The sequence below is a fragment of the Lonchura striata genome, chromosome 1, assembly GCF_046129695.1.
Source record: "Lonchura striata isolate bLonStr1 chromosome 1, bLonStr1.mat, whole genome shotgun sequence".
In the NCBI taxonomy this organism is placed as follows: Eukaryota; Metazoa; Chordata; class Aves; order Passeriformes; family Estrildidae; genus Lonchura; species Lonchura striata.
In genome coordinates this window covers 82,558,524-82,581,272 of record NC_134603.1, presented here as the reverse complement: position 1 = coordinate 82,581,272, position 22,749 = coordinate 82,558,524, and the positions used below count along the sequence as shown (strand labels likewise).

General features: G+C 39.2%; 1 protein-coding gene across 4 annotated transcripts in view; it reads right to left on the bottom strand.

Moving 5' to 3' along the window:
* Window positions 1–22,749, bottom strand: part of TNS3 (tensin 3) — a 187,797-nt gene that overhangs the window by 39,215 nt on the left and 125,833 nt on the right. For all 4 annotated transcript variants that reach the window (XM_077785370.1, XM_021526399.3, XM_077785372.1 and 1 more), the window contains 3 exons: window positions 10,034–10,209; window positions 9,572–9,689; window positions 9,391–9,474 (listed from right to left, as the gene is read on the bottom strand). In XM_077785370.1, coding sequence (XP_077641496.1) covers window positions 9,391–9,474; window positions 9,572–9,689; window positions 10,034–10,209 — 378 coding nt within the window. The remainder of the gene's footprint in view (window positions 1–9,390; window positions 9,475–9,571; window positions 9,690–10,033; window positions 10,210–22,749) is intronic.

Genomic DNA, 22,749 nt, shown 5'->3' with positions numbered 1-22,749 from the left:
ATTCTCAAACTGCAGAATATCTTTAACTTGTGAATGCAGTAGACAGACCCTCCCATTCACTCAAACAGAGGATCATTTTAAAATTGCAATTTTTTTGAAAATATGTGCTCACAGCTGTACTTTGATTTTTTGAGGTCTCTTCTTCTGCCTTCCCTCAAACTACATGGATTAATCTGGCACATCACAGTCATGAAGTGCCATGTCATACAGTGGGAGGCCTCACCCTGGAAAAGTTGAAAAAATTTTATAGAATCATAGCAAGAGCAGTAGTCATTCCCATGGTTTTTGTTAATTTAACCTTTTCCAGACAAAGTGACTAGCAATACCTCAAAAATGTATGCTATGCACATGCACTGCAAACAAGCAACCTCAGGTATGTGTAAAAACAAACACATCTGCCAGGATGTCTGCTCATCCAATCCCATATTTCTATGAAAATTGTTTTTAAGTTTCTGTCAATGACTTATTGTTTGCCTTTTCAAAAGAAACAAATATTAGTGATGGATTTCTCAGCTTCAGATTATTTTGAATTTTATATATGTGTAAGATATTATTCATCTATATTTCAGTGAATATATACAAAGATAGTTATTTATCAAATGACTGATTTATGTGGGGAAATGCATTACTTTTTCCCATGGAAAGCAAAAGAAAGAGAAACCAAACTCTCTAAAACAGAATGCTTTAAAAACCTCTCAAGTAATCACTTTTTCAGTGGTTCTTAGCAAGAAAAAAGAAAGAGGAAGAAAACCAAACCAAACCACCACCACCACCCACCAGTGCATTATCAGGCTGCATTTCAAATTTACCTGAAGAGGCACATACACTTTGAGACCATGATCAAGTAACAACACTGAAGCATTGTATAAACATATTTTTCCCATGTAATATTTGATTATATAAACAACTTTTTTTGGTATTTGGAAATTCAGAATTATACAGGTTATTTTATTGCCCGAATTTTAGAATTTTTGAGCTCTCACAGATACTAGTGAACATAACAAGAAACTGTGTTCAGCACTCTTGGAATGCCATCATCTTTTCAACTAATAAATGCATATTCCAAGTACACTCAGTTATCTTGTATGGCAAGTATTTAAAAAATAAACAAATAAAAACAACCACAAAAATAAATAAGCACCAGAAAATGCTACTGGCTTTCTCTCTAGAGAAAATACCTTTGGATTAGAGCTACAGGAAGGATGAAAGCTGCAGGCTGCACAATTAAACTTTCAGCTGTATTGGTTCCTGAATGAAACTACAACAGGCAATAACATGTCTTATGCAAAACTTCAAGTTTTTTCTCAGTTAATAATCCTTTTGAAATAAGGCAGTTGTTTAATTTTCAGTTCACAGTGGTATGAAAAGTCAAGACAAAGTTTAGTCAAGACAAAACAAGTAACATACAGACTGGATTAAAGTGTGGTGCCTTAATTAAGGGAAGTGCATAGAGGGTGGGTGGGTTCTTAATGAAGAACCTATCAGCAGTTGCTTGATTTAATGCTAGTAGTGAGGGATCAAGGACCAATCAGACTTGTTGAGGTACCATTGATGAAAGACATAAGATGCAAGCGACTTTAAAGATGTCCCAAGCTAGAAATATTATTTCATACTAACTCCTGTAGGAAAACTCTTTTGTTACAAGATCTGCCATTCCTTTAATTCAGTTCAACATTTGAATTCAGGACAAAATGAATGGATGAGAAAATAGAGAGCCTCTTTCTGTATTTAGGGTCTCCAATACTTGGATGCTCATTTCCCGTGAGAAAACTTAATTCACATTTACTGGTTGAGGCAGAAGACTCCATGTAACTTTTCATAAGTGCCTTCGTTCAAATGGAAAATGCAAGCAGTGCCAAGGGACCTCTGAGAGGGCCATTTCTAGGAGAACAGTCTCAGTTCTCTGATTTACATATCTATCAGCACTTTGCCCACATGGAATGAAAAGTCATCCATTAAAACAAACAAACAAATCAATGTAAATACTTGCACAGAAAATTAAACACACAGTATAAAACAAAGTCTTTCCAAATCAGTTTTAACAGGGCAGGTTTAATGGTTTAAGGCCCATTCTGATCTATGGTCACAGTGTTTCTGCCCAGATGCAAATCCTGCCATAAAAGCAAGGGAGGGAGGAAGAGGAGACAGTGAATAGTTGCAAAACATCTCTCCAATGTAATGTTTGAAGAACTATCTGTGGGAAATAGTAAAGGTAAGAAGGGGTTTTTTTGAGTTTTAGGCTTGGCTAAGATAGACCTTAAGCCTGCAGGAAAATATGCTTACCAAGATAGTAGAAGATTTTTAAGCTTAATAACGGTGTATTGTGTATTGTTAATAGAAGACATACATGCAAGCATTGTGTGAAGCAGGCATACATGTACTTTTAGTGATTGGCTAGAACAATTGTCTGTAAGCTTTAGCAATACGCTATTGGCTAAAAAGTTTTTAAATGCTCTGTAACAAAGAAATCTTTGGCTGCTACTGGTTGTACGTGAGCTCTTGCCGTCTTTCTGTTGTCTTAACCATGTAATGAGGCTGATGCTGTAATAAAAGCTCAAGGAACGTATCCCAGCAGTCCCATCCTGTTCATTAAAAAAACCTCCAAAAACACCTATCTTTTTTTCCCCCCCCCTCAAATTCTTCACTATCACATAGAAGCTGCACATGGAATTATATACATGTGCACTAGATTATGCATTCTGCTAGCACAGTATTTTCCATGACCATCTGTAGTACTTGAATTTTTCTTACGTTCAATGTGATGTTCAACATTGCAGGCTACAGCAGACTGTGTCCCTTTGCAGTTTAGCTCGGGTAGCTGTAAGAACATTTAATAATGAAATATCTTTGTCTTAACATAAACATCAGATTTGAAGAATTATTGAGTCTGTGATCAGATACAACACTGGCTACAAACCAAAATGTATTTGTGTTCCAGAATATTTTATCAAGCTAGAGTATCCAAGTAGTATCCTAGTAGCCAGTGGAAGAGAGAGTATATTTTAGAGAATGAGTTTTCTTATGAAAATCCAGTAACGAGAGTGGTCTATTTTGTCAGCTTGAATGTATCAGCCAAAGAAAACACCCATTTATATTTCCCACTGGTTTATCATCACATACTATCTGCCATGGACTTGGCATGCCCTAGCTTTTTATTTTCCATTATGTATAATAATATTCCTTTCTCCTCTGAATCAATGACATATTAGAATGTTTGCTCAGTGGCTAAAATATGTGAAGATTTTTTTAAGTTTTATGTAGAAACATATAGCTGTAAACAAAACCTGTCCATATCTAGCTAGCTAAATGGATTAAATTCTAAGTAATTTAATCTCTAAAACTTTGGGAAGTTAAGTAGTATAGACTGGGAGAGTTCCTCCCATGAAAATCTTAGACAAACTGAGGCGGGAGGAAAAGCTCAATTACAGCTGATTATCAAATAAGCCCAGTTGTAGACACACTGTAAGGATTGTAGTTAATACCACTCAGTGGAGGCATAGACTACAAGTATTTTAAGTTATTTTCAGTTTCAATTCCATTCTATTATTACAAGATATTTTCCACCATTCAAATTGATATAAACCAAATGAAATGGTTAAGCTTTTTAGCACATGAGATGGAATATTATTACATTTTCTGAGAATTTGGACTACTAGAGTGATAATAAGTGTTGCTTATTTCTCTGCAGGCCAAAGAAATACAATATTTCCATGATTGTATTTGAAAGATATATTGTTAACTGTATTATAATCCAGTGACACAAAAGGAAGGAGATCTGTGACAATGAAGACTTGAAAACACATCAAGTCATCTCCAACCTTCCTGCAATAAAAACTTAGATCAGTTTTACTGAGCTGAATGTTTCAATGAAAGTAACCCAGAGATAGCAAAGTCTGATAGATCATAGTCCCATTATATTGACTTCCGTCCTTACAACAACCAATAAGTGGTCTCTGAACATTTATGATTTTGCTTTACAGCATTCCAAATGCTCTTTCAGGAAGCCCTTATTAAGTTCATGCTGGTAGAATCCCAACAGGAGATCCGAGTAATTTCCTGTTTGCTCCTGAAGCCTATGGAGGCTTCTTACGCACTAGTAAATGGTTTATTTTATAATAATTAAGAAACATTAGGTGTTTAATTATAAATATTGTGTAGATGAACACTGTATTCAGCCACAACATAAACATGTCAAGGGCAATTGCAGGACAATGGAAAACATAACAGAAATCTGGTGTATCTGCTTAGCATTAAATCATAAATTCCCTTTCTCTACTTGTATTTTTTATTTTTCTTTGATAGCCTTAACAAATAAACAAATTAAAACCCACTAAAATAAACAAATAATAATAATAATAATAAAACTAAATACGAAAATTGCAATAGCAAAAATGAAAATTAACCCATTTCCAGGAGGACAGAGTTTATATTAAGGATCCACATAAGCGGATGCATTGATGTTCTAAGCAAATGAACCCAGATGTCTGGATAAGTTCTGAATCTATTACTTGCTTTGGACATGTATGTCTTACAAAAACAGGTAAGAGGAGGAGAGAAAGACAAATATAAATGAATATTGCATGCAAGCTTTTCACATTGTGGAGAAAGTTTTTGCCCATCGTAAACAGGGAATTTTTCCCTTCCACAAATTAGTTTCACTTTTATTCCCAAACTGACCTTCAGTTTAGAACCCTGATATTTTTTTAATCAAAAAATTAAGCAGTATCTATCATTTCCCTTGCAACTCAATGACTAGAAGAAATGACAATCCTGGAATAACAGTATGATATCACAACAGCATAAAATTCTTATCAGTAATGGAATTATGAAATAATGAGGCTCTTAGGTCGTGGGTTTGCCTTCAAATACATTTATTAAACAGTCATCACTCTGCTGGATGATGTAATATAGTAAGTCTGTTTTAGTCAATGAGGAGAATTAGGGCTACAATGTCTCTGTCAGATAAAAATAGAGTCTGTATGAGAAAAATTGTGGAAATATTCCAGTATGTGGTCTTGAAGTGTTCCATGATGGTATGAGGAAAAAAGTTGCCCTTTCTAAAATTTTTAGAATAGATGCAGCTCATACACAAGCTTTGGGTACAGAACATAGTCTAAGCTCCATGAAAGAGATGAGAAGGCAAGGCTTTACACATGGTTGAAGGCTCAGAGATTCCTTATACCTGCAGCAATGTTTTCAATTTCATCATTTGCACTGCTTGAGCTACACAAGTTGAGTCTAGTTAGGCTGTTCAGAAAAGATGGGGAAAAGTGACATAATGTCTTCTCTTTGTCAGTACATTGATAAAGGATTATAGACAATCTTCCCTTGTTCCACAGATCCCTCCCCTCTGTTGCAAGACAGTGCCTGTTTGTGAATGCAGACCTTCTGCAAAGTTCTCTCTATGCTTTGACCAAGGCTGAAGAAGGGACAGTTCTTCACATCTAGCCTCAGGGGTGGAGTGGCAGGGCAGTGAGCCAGCATTCAGTCCCCTGGCAAAGAGCTTGCTACGCTTTTATTGTTACTTCTATATACAAAAGGACTTGAATTAGCTGTCTGCTGTCTGAGAAAAAAGAGCCTTTATAAGTTTCAAAATGGTCTACAAATAGTGCTTCAGTTCTTTCACTGATGTGTGGGACTCTCCCTCCCATGTAATATACATTAGCTGTTGTGAAATTCCAGAGATCTGTATCTGGGTTCTACGTGCAGCAGCCCTATTTTTTGAGGGGCATTTATAAAACTAGCCAATTTATAGTCCACTCAACAATTTATAGACTACTTAGGTTCATCTCAAGAAACAAGGTGTCTTTCAAAGACAATTCAGAATTAATTCTGTGGGTGCAGTATTACTTTTAATCTACATGAAGTAAAGAAAAGGGCTATGAAACCATAGCAGCAAGTGATCACTGGAGCAGTAGCACTGACACAAAATTGACTGCATGCATACAGACTGAGGGAGGTTAAATTTATACCTGTTTGACAAAGGTGTCTGAAATCCTACATGCAGGACATCTCAAATAAATGTACAGGGAGAATGAAGACTTAAGGCATAGCTAATGTAAGGGAGGCAGATACATAGCACTACTAGACTAGAAAGAAAATTAAGATTTCTAGGGATAACAGACTCCATTTTATAAGACTTTATTAAAGACAGTGTCCTTACGTAAACAGGTTAAAAATCAGATGCATTCAAGATACTAGATACACAGTTTATATTAATAACTTAAAGAAGAGAGAATTTTATAATTTTTTATATGTAAGGACTGGATATCATTGCAATTATTGACTATTCTTTCTTTTAAAATATACACTTTTGGACTTTTCTAAAAGCACAACAGAATCTCCTGATATTGTAAGTGCTAATTACACTGAGTGCTATTCTCCACAAGGAAACAGGGAGGAAATAAAACAGTAATACATCTAGTTAATTGGTAACCAGGTTATGGCATCCTCCCTGATAACTTAAAAAGCAGATAAACAGCAAAGCTGAGATGCAGAACAAAGCAATTTTGAATTCAAGGGTGTTATGTGTAATAAATATAATTCGCGCCATTCCTCGTATGAAATATGTAATATTGGATATTTGTTAAATCATGCCCGTCGTATTAGTTCCACCCCGCCCCCTTTATAGGCAAGACTGGATGTATATTAGAAACTGATTTACAAGTAAAAGGATGTGGCTTGGCCAGGAGATGGGCCATGTCTGGGCTCCAGGTGTTAATCATCACGATCATCAGTGCTGATCGTCCAAGATGGATATCATGGAAATCCTCAGACAGATCCATGTGAATGCAGCCTTCCCGTAAACTCTCATCAAGAATTCAACTACTCCGGACATTGAATTATTTCTCCTCATCACCGAAAAAAGAAAATCTTATTAACCTATAGACTCTGAATAGAAGAAAAGACTAACTGCTCAAATCTTGGCCTCAGGCGGAATTTTCCCTATAAAAACCGCTTGTGCCAGGATGGAGGTGTGTGGGCATAGGAGAAAACCTCTGCTGAGGCTGACTCCTTGTTGCACACCCAGGGTCGACCCCGGGCTCAGCTCTGTCCTTTCCGTGTGGCTGACTAGATAGAATTTGACCGCAAATAAAATGATTTTTATTTTTAATCTGGCTGAATAAATTCTCATTTATAACAAAGGGTGATCTGAATTGAAACAAAAGTAGTAATATCTTAATGGCAGAAATTAAGACTCCAGAGTCCATGACACAAAAGGCCTTACGCTGTTGAAAATTTCTGAAAAAGTCACTGTTTCCTGACTTGTACCAAAATAAAGATGACATAAGCATTTAAAAGAAGAGCTGTGCTGCAAGGGAAGGTACTAAAAATTGAGGCTGTTAAGAACTCTTGCAAAGTGCACACTGTTAGAGTGTGTGCACTTTGAAAGAGTTAGATTTTTATGGCATGTGCATTAAAGCAGTCTGAACCCAGAACAGCTGTGTCTGTTCCCTTCAGATTCTTGGCCTCTTCAACACACAAAATATTAACACTCTTGCTCAGGGCATGGATTAGGGATTGGTAGAAGAAATAAGAAGCACTTCTTGCGAAATACATCAGAAGACACAGAAGCAAGTAGATACAGTATATACTTACTGTAGATGCAGGCAATAACTATAGTAGAAGTGAAGAAGGAGGAGGAGGAGTGGGGAGGAGGGTAGGGAGGAGAAAATTTAAAAACACTTAAAGTATGATTCTTACTTGCCTCTGACAATAGAAGTTTCTGTGCTCTGATGGGAAGATCACCCAATGAACATTGCTAGGAGATGCTTGCAAAAAGGTGTCTTTACTGCATGTTTTCTAGCTGACCCATCTCATACAACTTCTAACTTTACCTAAATAACAACTAATGTCTTTAATGTCAAAGTACATTATATTTACAGCTAAAACCAAAGCTGCATGGAGATGAGCACTTAACCTGCAGCATTCGGTACACCTTGAGCTTCATTTTAAAACAGGCACTCAAAGGAAGAATTGCCTCCTTTTCTAATAGTTAGAATAATTATTTTCAGTGTTTCTTTAACTGAGTATCTAGAACCAGCATTTGAGAGATGACATCATTTAAAATTTAGCAGGAGAATCAAAATAGAGAAACACATTGAAAGCCAAATATTTTTTCAGGGTAAGTCTTAGCCCTTATCAACATTAATAGAAACCATTTATCAACAAAGTTCGGTAGATCAACCTATAATTTATTTGATTAAGTTGTCCTCAGGGGGATATCTGCCAGTAATTATTTAGAAGTAGGGAGAACCATAAAGAGATGTCTTGAACCGTGTAGAAGATTTTTCTAAAGCTAATGATAATTTTATTCTATGTTGATGTTATTTGCTTTTGACAACTATTAAGTGAGGCAAATTGAACATAAAGGGTTTTTAAAATTAAAACTGAAATGCTATTACTGCATCAAAACCCATCATCAGATTTATTGAAAAGTCTGCTATCAAGATCCTCCTGAAGAAGGGAGTAACAGCCTAAGCAGTAAAACTTCATGAAAGAAGTTCTGAATTTTCATGTGAACATCACATAACATGAAAAATTAATGACTGTGATTTTTATTCAAGTTTTAAATACATTAGCTGGCTTTCTGCTAAGTCCATCACTTTCTGATGCAGTCCAGAAATACTTTTTTTCTTTTAAATCCTATTGTTTTAAAATAATTTTGCACAAAAAACGTGACAGGTAACAGTAGCTTAGCGGCTATTTTTATTAGCAGAATTAAGGCATTGAAAACCATCCTTTATTATAAAAAATCATAATCATCCACTACCTATGGTTGCGTATTTACATGATACAGACTGTATCATGGCAAAAAAACCCTTCAGAACATCCATTCCACTGATAAAGGATCTCCTTCACTTGAGCATAGATACTGTCAAGTTCTATTGTCAGCTTCACTTGCCTGGAAAGATGGCAACATGGATATCACCTGCCTTTCCTCAAATGGAGACAAAATCTGCTTAAAATCACAAAGAACTCAAGTCTCCTGACAGTGGTATTTTGACATCATCAAATATCAGCAGAAAGATTGAGGAAACCATGCAAACACAGAGAGAACAAGAGCAGGATAGCCTCAAAGACTGAGCTGCATTTCCTCTTATTTCCATGACACAGCTGTCTAATTGCTTCACACTAAATTTGCAAAATGAATGTGAACATTGGACTCCCTGTTGGCAGTTAAAATCTGGAAGGTATTAAATATTTCTTGGATCATTCTTCATTACTCACTTGTTTTTGGTGTGATTAAAATAGGACTGCTAAAATCCGTTTCTCTGACTTGCATGTCTAAATTCACCATTTATATGTCCTACTTATAAACCACTGTTGTGTTAGTTGCCTTCATACACAGTTCATTTTCACATTACTTAGGAAAGAGGGGTATCTTACCAGAAATGGTTCTGTACAGCTCAGATGGGCTGCTGACCTTTTGGCTGGAAGGAATCTGCTGATGGCATGGTGGAGGTGCTGTCACTAGGAGAGAGGGAAAACGGCAGTTCTCTTCAGTTAACTGCTAAAATGTCAATAAACAAATAAACAAATAAACAAATAAATAGAGTAGTTTTCTTACCATATTTCACCTCTGGTGACAGGGGAAAAGCTGATGTGAATGTGACAGCTTCATTTCCATTTTTTATTGTGGAGAAGACTCCCCCATCTATTTCATCTTGGTAATGTACAACAATCATCTAAGAGAAGCCACAAAAAAAGCAAAATTACAGTGTGATAATTTTCACTTAACTCTGTGACACAGTGGAGCACTCTTAATCAAATTACAAAAAGTTTCTGTAATCAGATGCATAATGCAATCTACTATTCCAGCAGAGAGATCCTGGAACACTGAAAACATGCAAACAGAACAGACAAGAGCATCCTTAAACTTTGAATTGCATTTCTGAGGTGAATGCAGTTACTTGTTTTTATTGCCATGATGCAACTGCCCAATTGCTTCACATTAATTTTGAACACAAAACATAAGACTTCCTACTGGCCACTCACTTCAGTATTTAGTGAAAAATTCTTGATTGTTTACCTCCTTGGTTTTCCCTCCAGCAACTGGTGATCCTGGAATTACAGCCTGGTGACTAGCAGGAGACTTCATCCATCCACACATGTTATACAATTCCCCAGGAATATCACTGTCATACTGCCCAACACTTAACTTTCTGAGCCTTCTCCCTGTTGCATCATCATTTTGCATACCTGTTGCTGAAAACAGGCAATCTGATTACAAAACTAATTTTTTTTCAGTTAGAACTGTTAAAACAAACTTCACTATTCTGTCTGTAGTCATTATAAACAAGAATGTTCAAACTGTTTTACAAAACCACATAGTTAGGGAAAAGATACCAGTTGTAGTTTCTTTGCTGACACCAGTTGGAAAATATTCGCAGTCTCCTTTGTTCTAGAGGAGTAAGTTGAACAGCATAGCTCTCTCCTGATACTCATTTTTGAAGCGATCACACCCAGTGCAATTGGAAGAGCAAGCCAGCAGAGGCCACTACTGGCACTCGAATGAGAAGCCTCTCTTGCCATTTCTGACATACAGTGGCTCTTGGCAGAAAAACCATTGGTGCTGTCCAGGACTGTGTTTCCCCCATCTTTCCCCTCCCAAAAGCAGATTATTTTTAGCTAAATCAGATCCTGGACCTTATAAACTCAGTTCACTGTACACCTTTTGTGACACACACAGCAATCACAATAACAAAAATTAGGTATTAGCTACACACAGAAGCTGTAATCCTTTTGAGGAACAGCACAGAAGAGTAACCTTAACCAGCAGAACGATCCAGGATATTCAAGACTATAAAGCACTATTTGTTTCCAAAGATGCTAAGAGCATGTCACTAGATACAGAGCTATGATTAGCAGGATTTTATATGTGGTCATCCACTCAAAACAGCAGGCACTTCCAGATTACTCCTGCAACAACTGCTTTTTCAACCCTTCTTAAATCAACAATAAGGATCCATAGAACTTACTGGGTAGTCACTAAAACAACCACATGCATAGCAACTTTTCAAATACTCCTCTGAAAGCTTCTATGGTCTATATATATGCAAAAAGATCTTTGAGTATTAGCTATTTCTCTTAAAAGAGCTGAGTATTTCCACAAGAAGTTACTTTAATTGCTTGGTGTCATTTAAACCTTTACAGTAATTACCAACTATAAGTATGTATTGTTGAAGCACATCTCTTACACTCCCTGACCATGGAGCCATAACATTAGCCATAACATCTAAACCAGCAGGATGGCTTAATCAGCAACTTGGGTAGAGAAAAATGATAGCATACACTTTACACACAAATCAATTTCTTAATCTGAAGTAGCTGATAGAAGCTAAGGTGTAATATCTGGCATGCAGCATACAAGTCTGTGTTGTAGACATTCCATCTTGATTACACCACACAATTATAAAGCATTAATTCACAAATACATTTCTGTATAGTTGAACAGTTTTTATTCAAGCTTGAAACAGGGATTTTAGACTAAAATTCATGATACTTAACTGATTCTGCATTGACATATGTATGTATCAACCTGAGTAACTTGCTGGCAAGTAGTGGCTTGTCCTAAAAATATTACAAATCTCTTGTTAAACTACAGAATTAGACACTTACAAAAAATCCCATCTCTACTAGCATTCAAGGCAGTGTTATAATAACTACTATTGAAGCGAATAAATAAATACATAAAATGATGTTAGTAATTTTTGAGAATTCCACCAGTAAGGTTAAATTTTAGGGTCCAAATACAGCCAGTTATTAATTTTAACAAGTCAGTATTTATAAACCTAGCACATTTAGGAAAAACAACAAAAAAAAAAAAAAAAAAAAAAAAAAAAAAAAAAAAAAAACACCACAACACCAACTGAGATTCTGTTTTTATGGTTGCTCCAAACTGGAAAACTCAAAAACTTTTTAAGCATCCATATTTAACTCCTTTTCCCTCAACTTGAATCTTTATGTGTGATCTCTCATTTATGGAAGGAGTATGTGCTGAAGACCCTGTAAGCAAACTAGATGCATCACTCAAGATTTTCAAAGCCAGAAAAGGACATGAAATCACAAATATCTTCTAAACCTCTTACACGATACTAAACCGTCACAGTGAACTCTATGAAATTTGAGACATTTATGAATATAGACTGAGTTCATACTATTCCAGCATTTACCAACATTTGCATTGCATTTCCTTTCTTATTTGTAATTTCTGTAAAGAAAAATTAGTGAGAATCACTACAGAATCTCGGATGATTTGAGACCAGACACTCCCAGTACCACCACTTATCCACAGGAGGCAGCAGGAGCCAGGAACAGTACAAAAGAGCTTCACTCCATCTGTAACCAAGTTACAAAGGCATGCATAATTTTTTTTCTGAATATTTCTCTTAGTTAACATGGCCTTGTAGACTATGATAAAGAATATCTATATTTTGGATGGGTCAAAAAAGACCTTTGAAATTTAATGGAAGTTTTGCTTGTCATACTAATGAGAGGATTTCATCATCAATAATATTGATACACTTACGAAGCTTGTAATTTCTACAAAGTTAATGTAGTCCCCAGAAAGCTACAAATAGGTCCCTCTGTGAAAATAGACATTTTCCTTAAATAGACTGAAAGTGCTTTACACACCAAATTACCATCAGATGCTGGACAACAGAGAGCAGAAGTTGAGCTGATATATTTCAGTAAAGCTTAAAGCAAATAAATCTAAGAGATTAAAATTAAGTGAAGGAGTGAGCAAAAATTACTTCTACTTATTTCATTAGTTTCAAAACTGTACTTCATAATATTTTAGACTTATATTTTAATATTATAATAATTTAATATTTTAGACTTACTAATTTGAAAGGAACCTTTTACAGTGTAAGGTGTCAGTTGCCAAGACTTCCTAGAAGTTACAAAATTCATTTTTGATTTATCATTTAGCTTAAGGTTTTGGCAGAGCTGCATAAATATCGCAGGAACACATATTTATTTATTAGAAAGCACTTAATATACTGTCCTTTCTCTCTTTTCCCATGTGAAAAGTAATTTTTCCCTACAAAAGTAATTTTGTTTTCCCCGATGACCAAATAATAACATTCCAACAAACTGGCATCAGAAAAACCTCATCAGATGGTAATCACTGTTATGTATGATTATAATTTGCACCAATGAAATATCGTTGTAGTGAATCAAGGGAAATATTATTTGGCATGTATAATATTTAGTTATTACAAAATATACACACCAGCATTGTAAGCTGCCCCCCACACACACATATTCGGGGGAAGAAGGTACGTTCCTGTGGGTTCGGGAAACTGGTAAACCCCTCCGATCCAGGACTCGGGGAGTGCAGAAAAATACACAGGTAAGAAAGCTCAAAATTACCAAAACCGAACACCCACAGACTGGTTCGCTGTGGGATCAGTAGGTTGGTAAGGCATGGTCAGGAGACAGACCGATCCACGCTTGGAAATCGACTAACTGGCCTTGGACGAATCGCGGAAAAACCGACTCGGAGATACGGTAAGGAGAATCTAAAAACATGGGACAAAAGAAAAGTCAAATTCAGGAGAAAACCCATGAGAAAACTGTAAAACCTGAGTAAGGAGGAAGGGGCGGGTTTTCCGAGGTTCCGAGGGAAAGCCCCTTGGGGGTTAATGTTAGAGAGAGCTGCGCAGCCCCGTGCAGCCGCCGGCAGCGCGGCTCTGCAGTTTTTAGAGCCCGCGCGGCAGCGGCAGAGGCGGCGGTGCCGGCTCGGGGGCAGCGGGGCTCCGCCCGCCCCTCGCCTTCGCAGCGGTGCGGAGCGGCTTTGGCTTCTCCGTGGCGGGAGGGGGAGGGAGGGGGCTTCTGCCTACCCCGATAGCGGCGGGGGGGCGTGGGTGCCGAGGAGCCGGCAGCGCTGGTCACCGCTCGGCCACGTGGCGTGGAGGAGCCCCTGTTCCTGCAGCCAGCAGTTTTAGAAGCTGCTGCTGCTCTGCAGGGCTGATATCTAAATGCTTTCGCTTCTCAGCCACCGGTTTTGGAAATTAGTAGTGAATTTGTTTTGTTTTTAGTGAGTATAAGGTTGTGCTGTGAGTTTTTTGGGAGGGGGCGGTGCCAAAAGGGGGATTCTATTAAAAACGCAATTTGGCAAAATCATGGAAGGACATTAGCAAGAAATTAGAGAAAATAAAGAATTGGTAAGAGGAGTTGTTGAGGGAAGCCCAAAAGGTGTACATGAGGAGCGATTGAGAAAAGAGAATGAAAGATGAAATTATTTTTCAGGAAGAAGAAATGTCAAGGGCTCTACAATTTGGAGTCCAGGACATCTGGAGAGCCCTTGATAAAATTGAAAGTTGGACCCCAAAGGCAGGAGTTGGTTTTTCTGGTGGATTCAGGAGCTGAGAGGACTACAGTTCAACAGTTGTCTTCTGGGTGTTGAAAAAGCAGACTCTGTGATGGTGACTGGGGCAAAAGGGGACCCTTCCAAGTTCCCATTTTAAAAGATGTGAAAATTGAATCTGGTGATAAAATTTGTTTGGGTGATATTTTGTTGATAGAGGAAGCAGATTATAATTTATTGGAAAGAGATTTGATGGTAGTATTACAAATATGTGTAATCACAAGGGATTCACAGCTTATGGCAAGTCTGTATACATTAACTACTAAGGAGGAGGAAAGGATTGATCCCAGGGTCTGGCTCACTCTGGAGGCAGCCAGGAGATTGGACATGGAACCTATACATATAGAAACAGAGAGACAGAAGATCCCATAAGGATCAAACAATAACCCATCCGTTTAGAAGGGAGGAGGGGGCTGAAGCCAATAATTGAGGATTTATTAAAAAAGGGTACATTGGAACCCTGCATATCCAGACATAACACACCTATATTGGCAATTCAAAACCTGATGGCAGTTACCGATTGATGCAGGATTTAAGGGCTGTAAATCAGCACCCTGTTCCCCACGGTCTCTAATCCTTATACTCTATTGAATAACGTATCTCCAGAAGACTCTTGGTATAGTGTAATTGACCTAAAGGATGCCTTTTGGACTTGTCCTCTAGCTCAGGAAAGTTGGGACTACATTGCCTTCCAGTGGGAAGACCTGGAGACACAAAGAAAACAGCAATTACGCTAGACCTCCCTCCCTCAAGGGTTTGTGGACTCACCTAATCTCTTTGGCCAAGCCCTTGAAAAATTGAGTTCGTGCCAAGTTCCTGGGACAAAATAGTTGCAATATGTAGATGATCTATTGGTGGCTAGTCCTAAGGAGGAGGATGTAAGGGCAGAGCTATAGCCCTATTAAACTTCTTGGGAAAAAAAGGTTTAAAGTTTTCAAAAATCTAAATTACAGTTTACAGAACCCAAGGTAAAATACCTAGAGCACTGGTTAATAAAGGGAAAGAAGAAATTAGATCCAGGTGGCTGGTATAATCACCCTACCTCCTTCACAAACCAAGAGGGACACTGGGACTCTTGGGACACTGCAGGTAGTGGATTGAAGGCTACAGTAAAAAGGTAGGATTAGAGGAAAAACTTACCACAGATAGACTAAAATGGACTACCCAAGATGAAGAGAACTTTAAGAAATTAAAAGAAACCCTCACAACAGTTCCTGTGCTAAGTCTCCCAGATGTAAAAAAAGCCCTTTCAATTATTTGTAGATGTCAGCAACCACACTGCACATGGAGTCTTAACTCAGGACTGGGCAGAAACCAGGAATTTGTGGGGTATTTGTCAAAGCCGCTTGATCGTGTCAGCAGGGGGTGGCCCACTCACAAGTAATCGTGGCTGTAGCCTTATTGGTGGAAGAAGCCAAGAAGGTTACCTTTGGGGCCTCATTAATTGTCTATACCCCCCAGTGTAAGAAATATATTACAACAAAAAACTGACAAATGGCTGACAGACACAAGGCTCCTAAAATATGAAGCCATCTTAATTCACTCACATGAATTAGAATTGAAAACTACCTCCACCCAAAACCCGGCCCAGTTTCTGTTTGGGGAACCCACAAGGACCCCCACCCACCACTGCGCTGAAGTAGTAGAATTACAAACCAAAATTAGACCGGATTTAGAAGAGGAACTTGAGGGGGGAGAGAAATGGTTTGTGGATGGGTTGGCGAGGGTCGTAGAGTGGAAAAGGGATATCTGGGTATGCAGTAATTGATGGAAAAAACAGGGAAGTGATAGAATCGAGACCTCTGGATGCAGGTTGGTCAGCTCAGGCTTGTGAGCTATATGCGGTGTACAGGGCATTGCAAGGGCTGAGGGGCAAAAGGGGAATTATTTATACAGGCTCAAAATATGCATTTGGAGTGGTACACACCTTCAGGAAAATTTGGGAAGAGAGGAGACTTCTTAACACCTGGGGAAAGGGATTGGTACATGAAGAAATAATCAGGAAAATCTTGACAGCAATTAGGGGACCAAAGGCCATTGCCCTTTTCCATGTAAGGGGACATCAAATTAGAATGCAATTTAGGACTTGAGGGAACAACTTAAAAGTCGAAGGGGAACCCCAAGAGTTTCCCCCCTCCCCTCTACAAAGGAGGCAAATATTTATCAGAAGATTGGGGGTCATTTGGAAGATGGTAAGTGGAAATTACCAGATGGGAGAGAATTATCAAAAGAATATACTAAGAAAATCCTGAGATGGCTACATCAACAAACACACTGGGGGGCTCGAGCACTCACTGAACAATTTCTGAGATTTTTTGGATGCAAGGGCATTTATGAGTTGGCAAGGCAAGAAGTACAGGGATATTTAATATGCCAAAAGTTAAACTGGGCAAACTCTTGACAGATAGCTCTGGGGAGCCGCTCAGTAGCCGCTTACCGACCCTTTGAGAGGATCCAAGTCGATTTCACTCATTTAACAAAGGTGGGAAGGTATAAGTTTCTACTAGTAATAGTAGAAACTTCCACTGGGTGTAAGCTTATCCAAGTTCCTGGGCTACAGCCTAAACAGTATCTCTGTTCTTATTAGAAGAAATCATACCCTGATATGGGTTGGTAAATTACATCAACTCAGACCAGGGGACACATTTCACTTCAAAAATTATAAAAAATTTAGCTGGCACTCTGGGAATTCAGTGGGAATACCACACCCCATGTCACCCCCAGAGCTCTGGCCATGTTGAACAGATGAGCCAAACTTTAAAGGCTCAATTGGCAAAGCTAATGTTAGAGACAAAAATGACATGGATGGATAAAATGCCACCCCTTGGCCCTATTAAACATCCGAACAATGCCGCACTCTGAAATAGGTCTCTCCCGCTTTGAAATGCTGAATTATATGCCCCATGCACATGGGATGCCAATAGGGCATCCAAGATTAGAAGATGGACATATACAGCTATACTTAACAGCCTTGAACAAAAATCTCCAGGAACTGCGGAGGCAAGGAGTGATCACAGAACAGCCCCCTTGGGTTTTTCAATACACAAAATACAGCTGGGGGGACAAGGTACTCATAAAGACTTGGAGGGAGGCCTGGGAGGGCCCACCCCTATCTTGTCCTTTTGACCACAGACACAGCAATACAGGCACAGCAATATGAACTGCAGAGAAGGGGTGGACATATGCATCAAGAGTGAAGATGAAGAAAGACAAAGCTGCGAGAAAGGGAGTCACCTACCCCCAGGAGACCTGAAATTAACTCTGCGTTGGCCAAGTAAATGACTGACAGTGACTTGATCAGGTGCTCTATACCAGATTGTGAATTTATCCATTTGTGCATTTCATTTGCTAATACTGTAATGCGGTTTGGGTTACACACTGCAGGGAGGGGGTTTGGGGGAAAGGATTGGGTCATAAGTATTTAGAACAAGAACAGTGCCTGACTAGCCTTGTTTTAGGGCTTGCCACTTGTCTGGGTATCCTTGGTGTGGTTTGGCCTATTCCAAAACGGGGTAAGGGGAAAATTGAGGTCAAAAACTTAGATCATTACTGTTGAGTGCCAGAAATTAAACAAGGTACCCTGCAGTGCAGACTCAGTTAAACTATCAAGGTGGGGCATCTTTTAACAGAGGTATGCAGCTCGGGCCAGGTACGACACCACAGACGACTACTCCTGCTGCCGAGAAGACGGTTTACCCCGCTGCTGGTTGCAACCCAGATTGGGCGAAGGCAGAGGAGTTTTCATAGTGGGGGTCCTGATGATCCTGAGTCTAGCAATGTACCTCAAAATTAGTATGCATTCAGGTTGTCTACCCAGCACTGATGTATGAGGCCCTGGCAGCGAAGAAATACCATGCATACAGACTGCCCAGAGAAGACAAGGGGAATTGGAGGCATTCCCAGCCCCAAGAAGCTGCAGCAAGGGTAAAACAAATGAGCATCGCTCCACAAACGGCACTCAACAGGGGACATACGAATTGAAGAAAGAAACAAAAAGGATCATTTACTGAAGGCGACCCCTAAAGATGGGCAGTCAGTGCACAAAATACATAGAAAGAATACTGAGGTAATATCAATTCCAGCCTGTGACAAATGTAACCACACAGTGTAGATTGGAGGGAAGAGGGAATCAATTTTTGTAGCCTATTCCCAAGCAAATGCATTATGTTATGATTCCAATGAACTAGAAATTTGTATGATGGGGGGCAAAACATACTGAGTAGGAAACAATTTAAAATATGAAAAAAAAGGGAGTCCCTCAAAAATGAGCTCATCATCCTGGATCTCTTGGAGGATCAGGATGACAGGGCTTGCCTACAATATAAGAGAACATTTTGCAAGGGACAAGGAAGGAATAAACCAGAGAATAAGATCAAACAGGTAACTCAAGAAATAAAAAGAGAAGAAGCTGAAAGGAGAAAAAAAGAGAGTAGAACAAGAGAGATTAAGAACCCTAAGTGAACAGTATGATCAATTAGAGAAACAATATGTGAATTGGGGCTTACCAGCCTTGGATCAAAACTTACTTGTGGATTTAATGCAAGAAATTGCTACAGAACTGGGCCTGTCTAACTGCTGGATCTGTGGCAGACTTAAGTCCGCCGAGAAATGGCCCTAGAAGGGTGAAAGTTTAACCCCAGAACAATTACCGAATTGGAGAAATGATGAAGCCCCAAAAATCACTCAGTGACCTGAAGGATGGGTTTTGGATATCAGGATGACTGGAACTTTCTGTCTCAGCCAAGAGGGAGGGGAGTATTCTGAGGTTGTGGGGTACGCTTCGTGTGTATCCATTTTAACTGTAAATTCCACTGGGAAAAGTAAGATCTGGCAACCTGAAAGCACCACTGAGTAAAGAGAGAAGATCAGTGTGAACAGAGTGAGAGGTTGGGACTTTGTTGGTATACAAGCCTTGGGGCAAATCCTTTCAAATCTTTAAGCAAACTAAGTAGGTACTGGGAAAATAAGGTGGAAAGCACTGAATGGTTTATACTGGATCTAAAGAAAAAAAGCTTATGGTGAACTTCCCCAGCGCTGGAATGGATCATGTATGGTAGGATTGATAAGACCCGTTTTCTTCACCCTACCCCGATCCAAAAGTAGCTCATTGGGGGCCCCAATGTATGACAAACTTGGGGTGGGGAAGAATGGCCTGCTGAAAGAATTATTGAATATTATGGCCTGGCCACCTGGGCACAGGATGGGACGTGGGGATATAGGACCCCAATTTACTTACTGAACTGTCTCATCAGATTACAGACTGAGGTGGAGATTGTATCGAATCGCACCTTTGATGCTCTCAAATTATTATCTAAGCAGCATTCCCATATGAGGACATTTGTCTACTAAAATAGAATAGACCTCGATTACCTACTTGCTAAGGAGGGTGGAGTTTGTGGAAAGTTCAACAAATCACAATGATGTGTGGAAATAGATGACTACAGGGAAACTATCAGAGATTTAGCCACAAAGATTAAACAGGTGGCCCATGTCCCTGTACAAAAATGGAATTCAATACTTCAGGCCTCTTGGTGGGATAATTTGTTTGACGGAGCATGGTGGAAGAAAATAATATTTTTTATTTTATGTTCAGTAGCTGGGTTCATTTTTCTACCTTGTCACACACCTTGCTTTATCCGGCTGATACACTCAGTGGTGCAGGGAATGCAAGTAGTGGCTATGCCCACAGATCTGGAACTTGCAATAGGAAGAACTACCCAAGTATCCCAAATAATGAAATTAGGGAAAGACAACCCACACCACAGAGCGGCAGAAGCCCTGGCAAAATTTGAGGGTCAGATAAGAGAAGGAAAGTCATATAAATTCTATCATGAGGTGCCAGGCAAGGATGGGGAAAATTAAATGTGAAATTTGCTACTGTAAAAATAAAGGATGAAACAAATGTAGTTTCTTTTAGGGTGCAAATTAATGGATTAATGTAAAGATTAATGTAAAAGGGGAGGAATTTTTATGTATTATTATAACTTGTGCCAATGAAATATTGTATGGAATCAAGGGAAATATGATTTGGCATGTATAATATTTAGTTATTACAAAATACACACACCGGCACTGTGAGCTGCCCCTTTGCACCACCCCCCCACCCCCCCCCCAATATTTGGTTGCTCTGGACAATGCCTCATTTACAATCTAATACATGTGGCTAGTCTGGAGATGGGCTGTCCCAAAAGGCAATACTGGAACACCTGGAAGCTGATCATTCTGGTAACGACCCAAGATTGGGATCCCTGGAAACCTCCGGGCTGATACATCTGAATGCCACGGTTCCTGTAACCATTAGGAAAAATCGTCCACACCTGGACCTGGATTGTTTGTTCAACCCTGGCTCAGAGAAAAGAATTTTATGAATATGTGGGATTCTGAATAGAAAGAAAAGGTGGATGGCTGAAATCCTGGCCTTGGGCAGAAAATTTCCTATAAGAACTGCAGGGTCCAGGAGGGTGGCGTGTGTGTCCAGGGGAACCTCTGCCGAGAGGCGTCCTTCCTGTCACGCACCCAGCGCCGAACCCGGGCTCAGCGCTGTCCTTTTTCTTGTGGCTGGCTGAGAGAGAATTCGATCCTAAATAAATTTTTTATTATTTCATTTTTAATTTGGCTGTACTAATTTTCATTTATAACATCACCATGCAAAAGCTACAGCATACAGAAGCATGGCCAGGGGTTAAAGGTTAATCATTGTTTGGTTTCTTTAACTGCTTTCCTCAACTGCTATTGAGAGGTATTTATAACTATTAGAAAGAAAACAACACTAAGCTTAAAATCTCGTCTCCAGTGGCTTACCAATAACAGTGGTGTATCTCATTTATTAGCAATTATCCAGCTGGTTGCAAATATAATTCCTTGTGATAGTATTGAAATATAAATGTCTGAATTTGTAAAACTGATTTTAACCACTTGAATTTCAATCATCAATACCTGAGCAACAGTTAAGATTATTTTCTCTGGATATAGCTTAAGCAGTGTTAACTATATTATTTCACAGGGAGCTTCTCACTTACTTAACTTCATTTATTGAATAGCAGGATTTTTGGAATCTGCAATTCATTTCAGTTCTAATCCTTTCACAAGAGCAAACAAGTAACATCTGTGTGGGAATCCTTAAAATCAGAGGGTTTGGGGAAATCTGCAAAAGGCAGGCCTCAGAGACAGCAGAACTGCCATTAGAGTTAAGCAGTAGCCATAAGATTTGTCTGCAGAAAAATTATATAAGAAGTATAAAAGTAAGGACAAATAGAACAACGCTTGGCTAGAATAACTCCCTAAGCTACAGAAAAGTGTATCTAGTGGGATAATAGAAAGTTCTAAGCTTAATAATGGAGCTCTGTGCACTGTAGTTTAAGGCTTCCAAGCAGGTATTGTATTCAAAATAAGCAAGCATTGTTTTAACCAAAGGTATGTGTTATGAACAAAAAGACCTTCCTGGTTCCCATGGCAATACTGGGACACTGATGGCTTGAGCTAAGTACTGATATTGAAATATTAATTAGCTAATTGCTCCTGGGGATCATCTACACCCCCCACCCACACTGCCATTCTAGGACTGGGATGCAAAATAGAGGGACCAGTGGAATCATGGAAGGGGGTTTTGGGGATGAAAACACCCCTAAATGGAAGGCTGGGCACAGTGGAGGGACTGGACAGGTGCACTGGTTGGGGAAAATGGAACCACATCCCTAGTCTATGTTTGACCTGTCACCATAGCCTCCAGAGGACTAGACTGGGCTGTGGGAAGCAGGAACAAAGAAGCAGCTCTTCCTTGTGTTACCAGGAGGAAAGGAGAAGGGACAGCTGCTGCTGGACTTCAGCAACAGGCTCTGCACATCCCCTCACCCTTCAGCTACCAGGGTGCCACAAGGAACAAGAAAAGGAGAGAGGATGGTCTGCTGATTGGGACATCAGATACAGACTGCACACCTCTTCACCCTTTGGCTACCAGTGTGCCATGAAGACTTCAGGGACAGACTCTGCACACCTTCTCCCCCTTTGGCTACCTGGAAAAAGCTACAACAGCGGGGGTGAGCTCTGTGTCAAGCCCCCTACCCAGCTGATCTTTTTAATAAAGAGCTGAACATTAATAAAGGCATAAGCCCTGTTCATTTCAGTATATGTGCTTATAGTGGTTGGAAAGAAATACTATCAATATGCTTTTGCTTTGTGTGATTTTGTGTGCTTTTAAAGTAAGTTGTAACATTAAGTTCTTTGCTGCTGGGGATGTGAGATGCTGGCATCTTCCCACTGCCATAACCATGGACTGATGCTGGAAAATAAACAGCTTTGTAAACTGCTGTTCTGTGGGAATTCAAAATGTCCCTCAGACATTTCTGGAGGTTCCGGGTCCCGGTCAGAAGTAT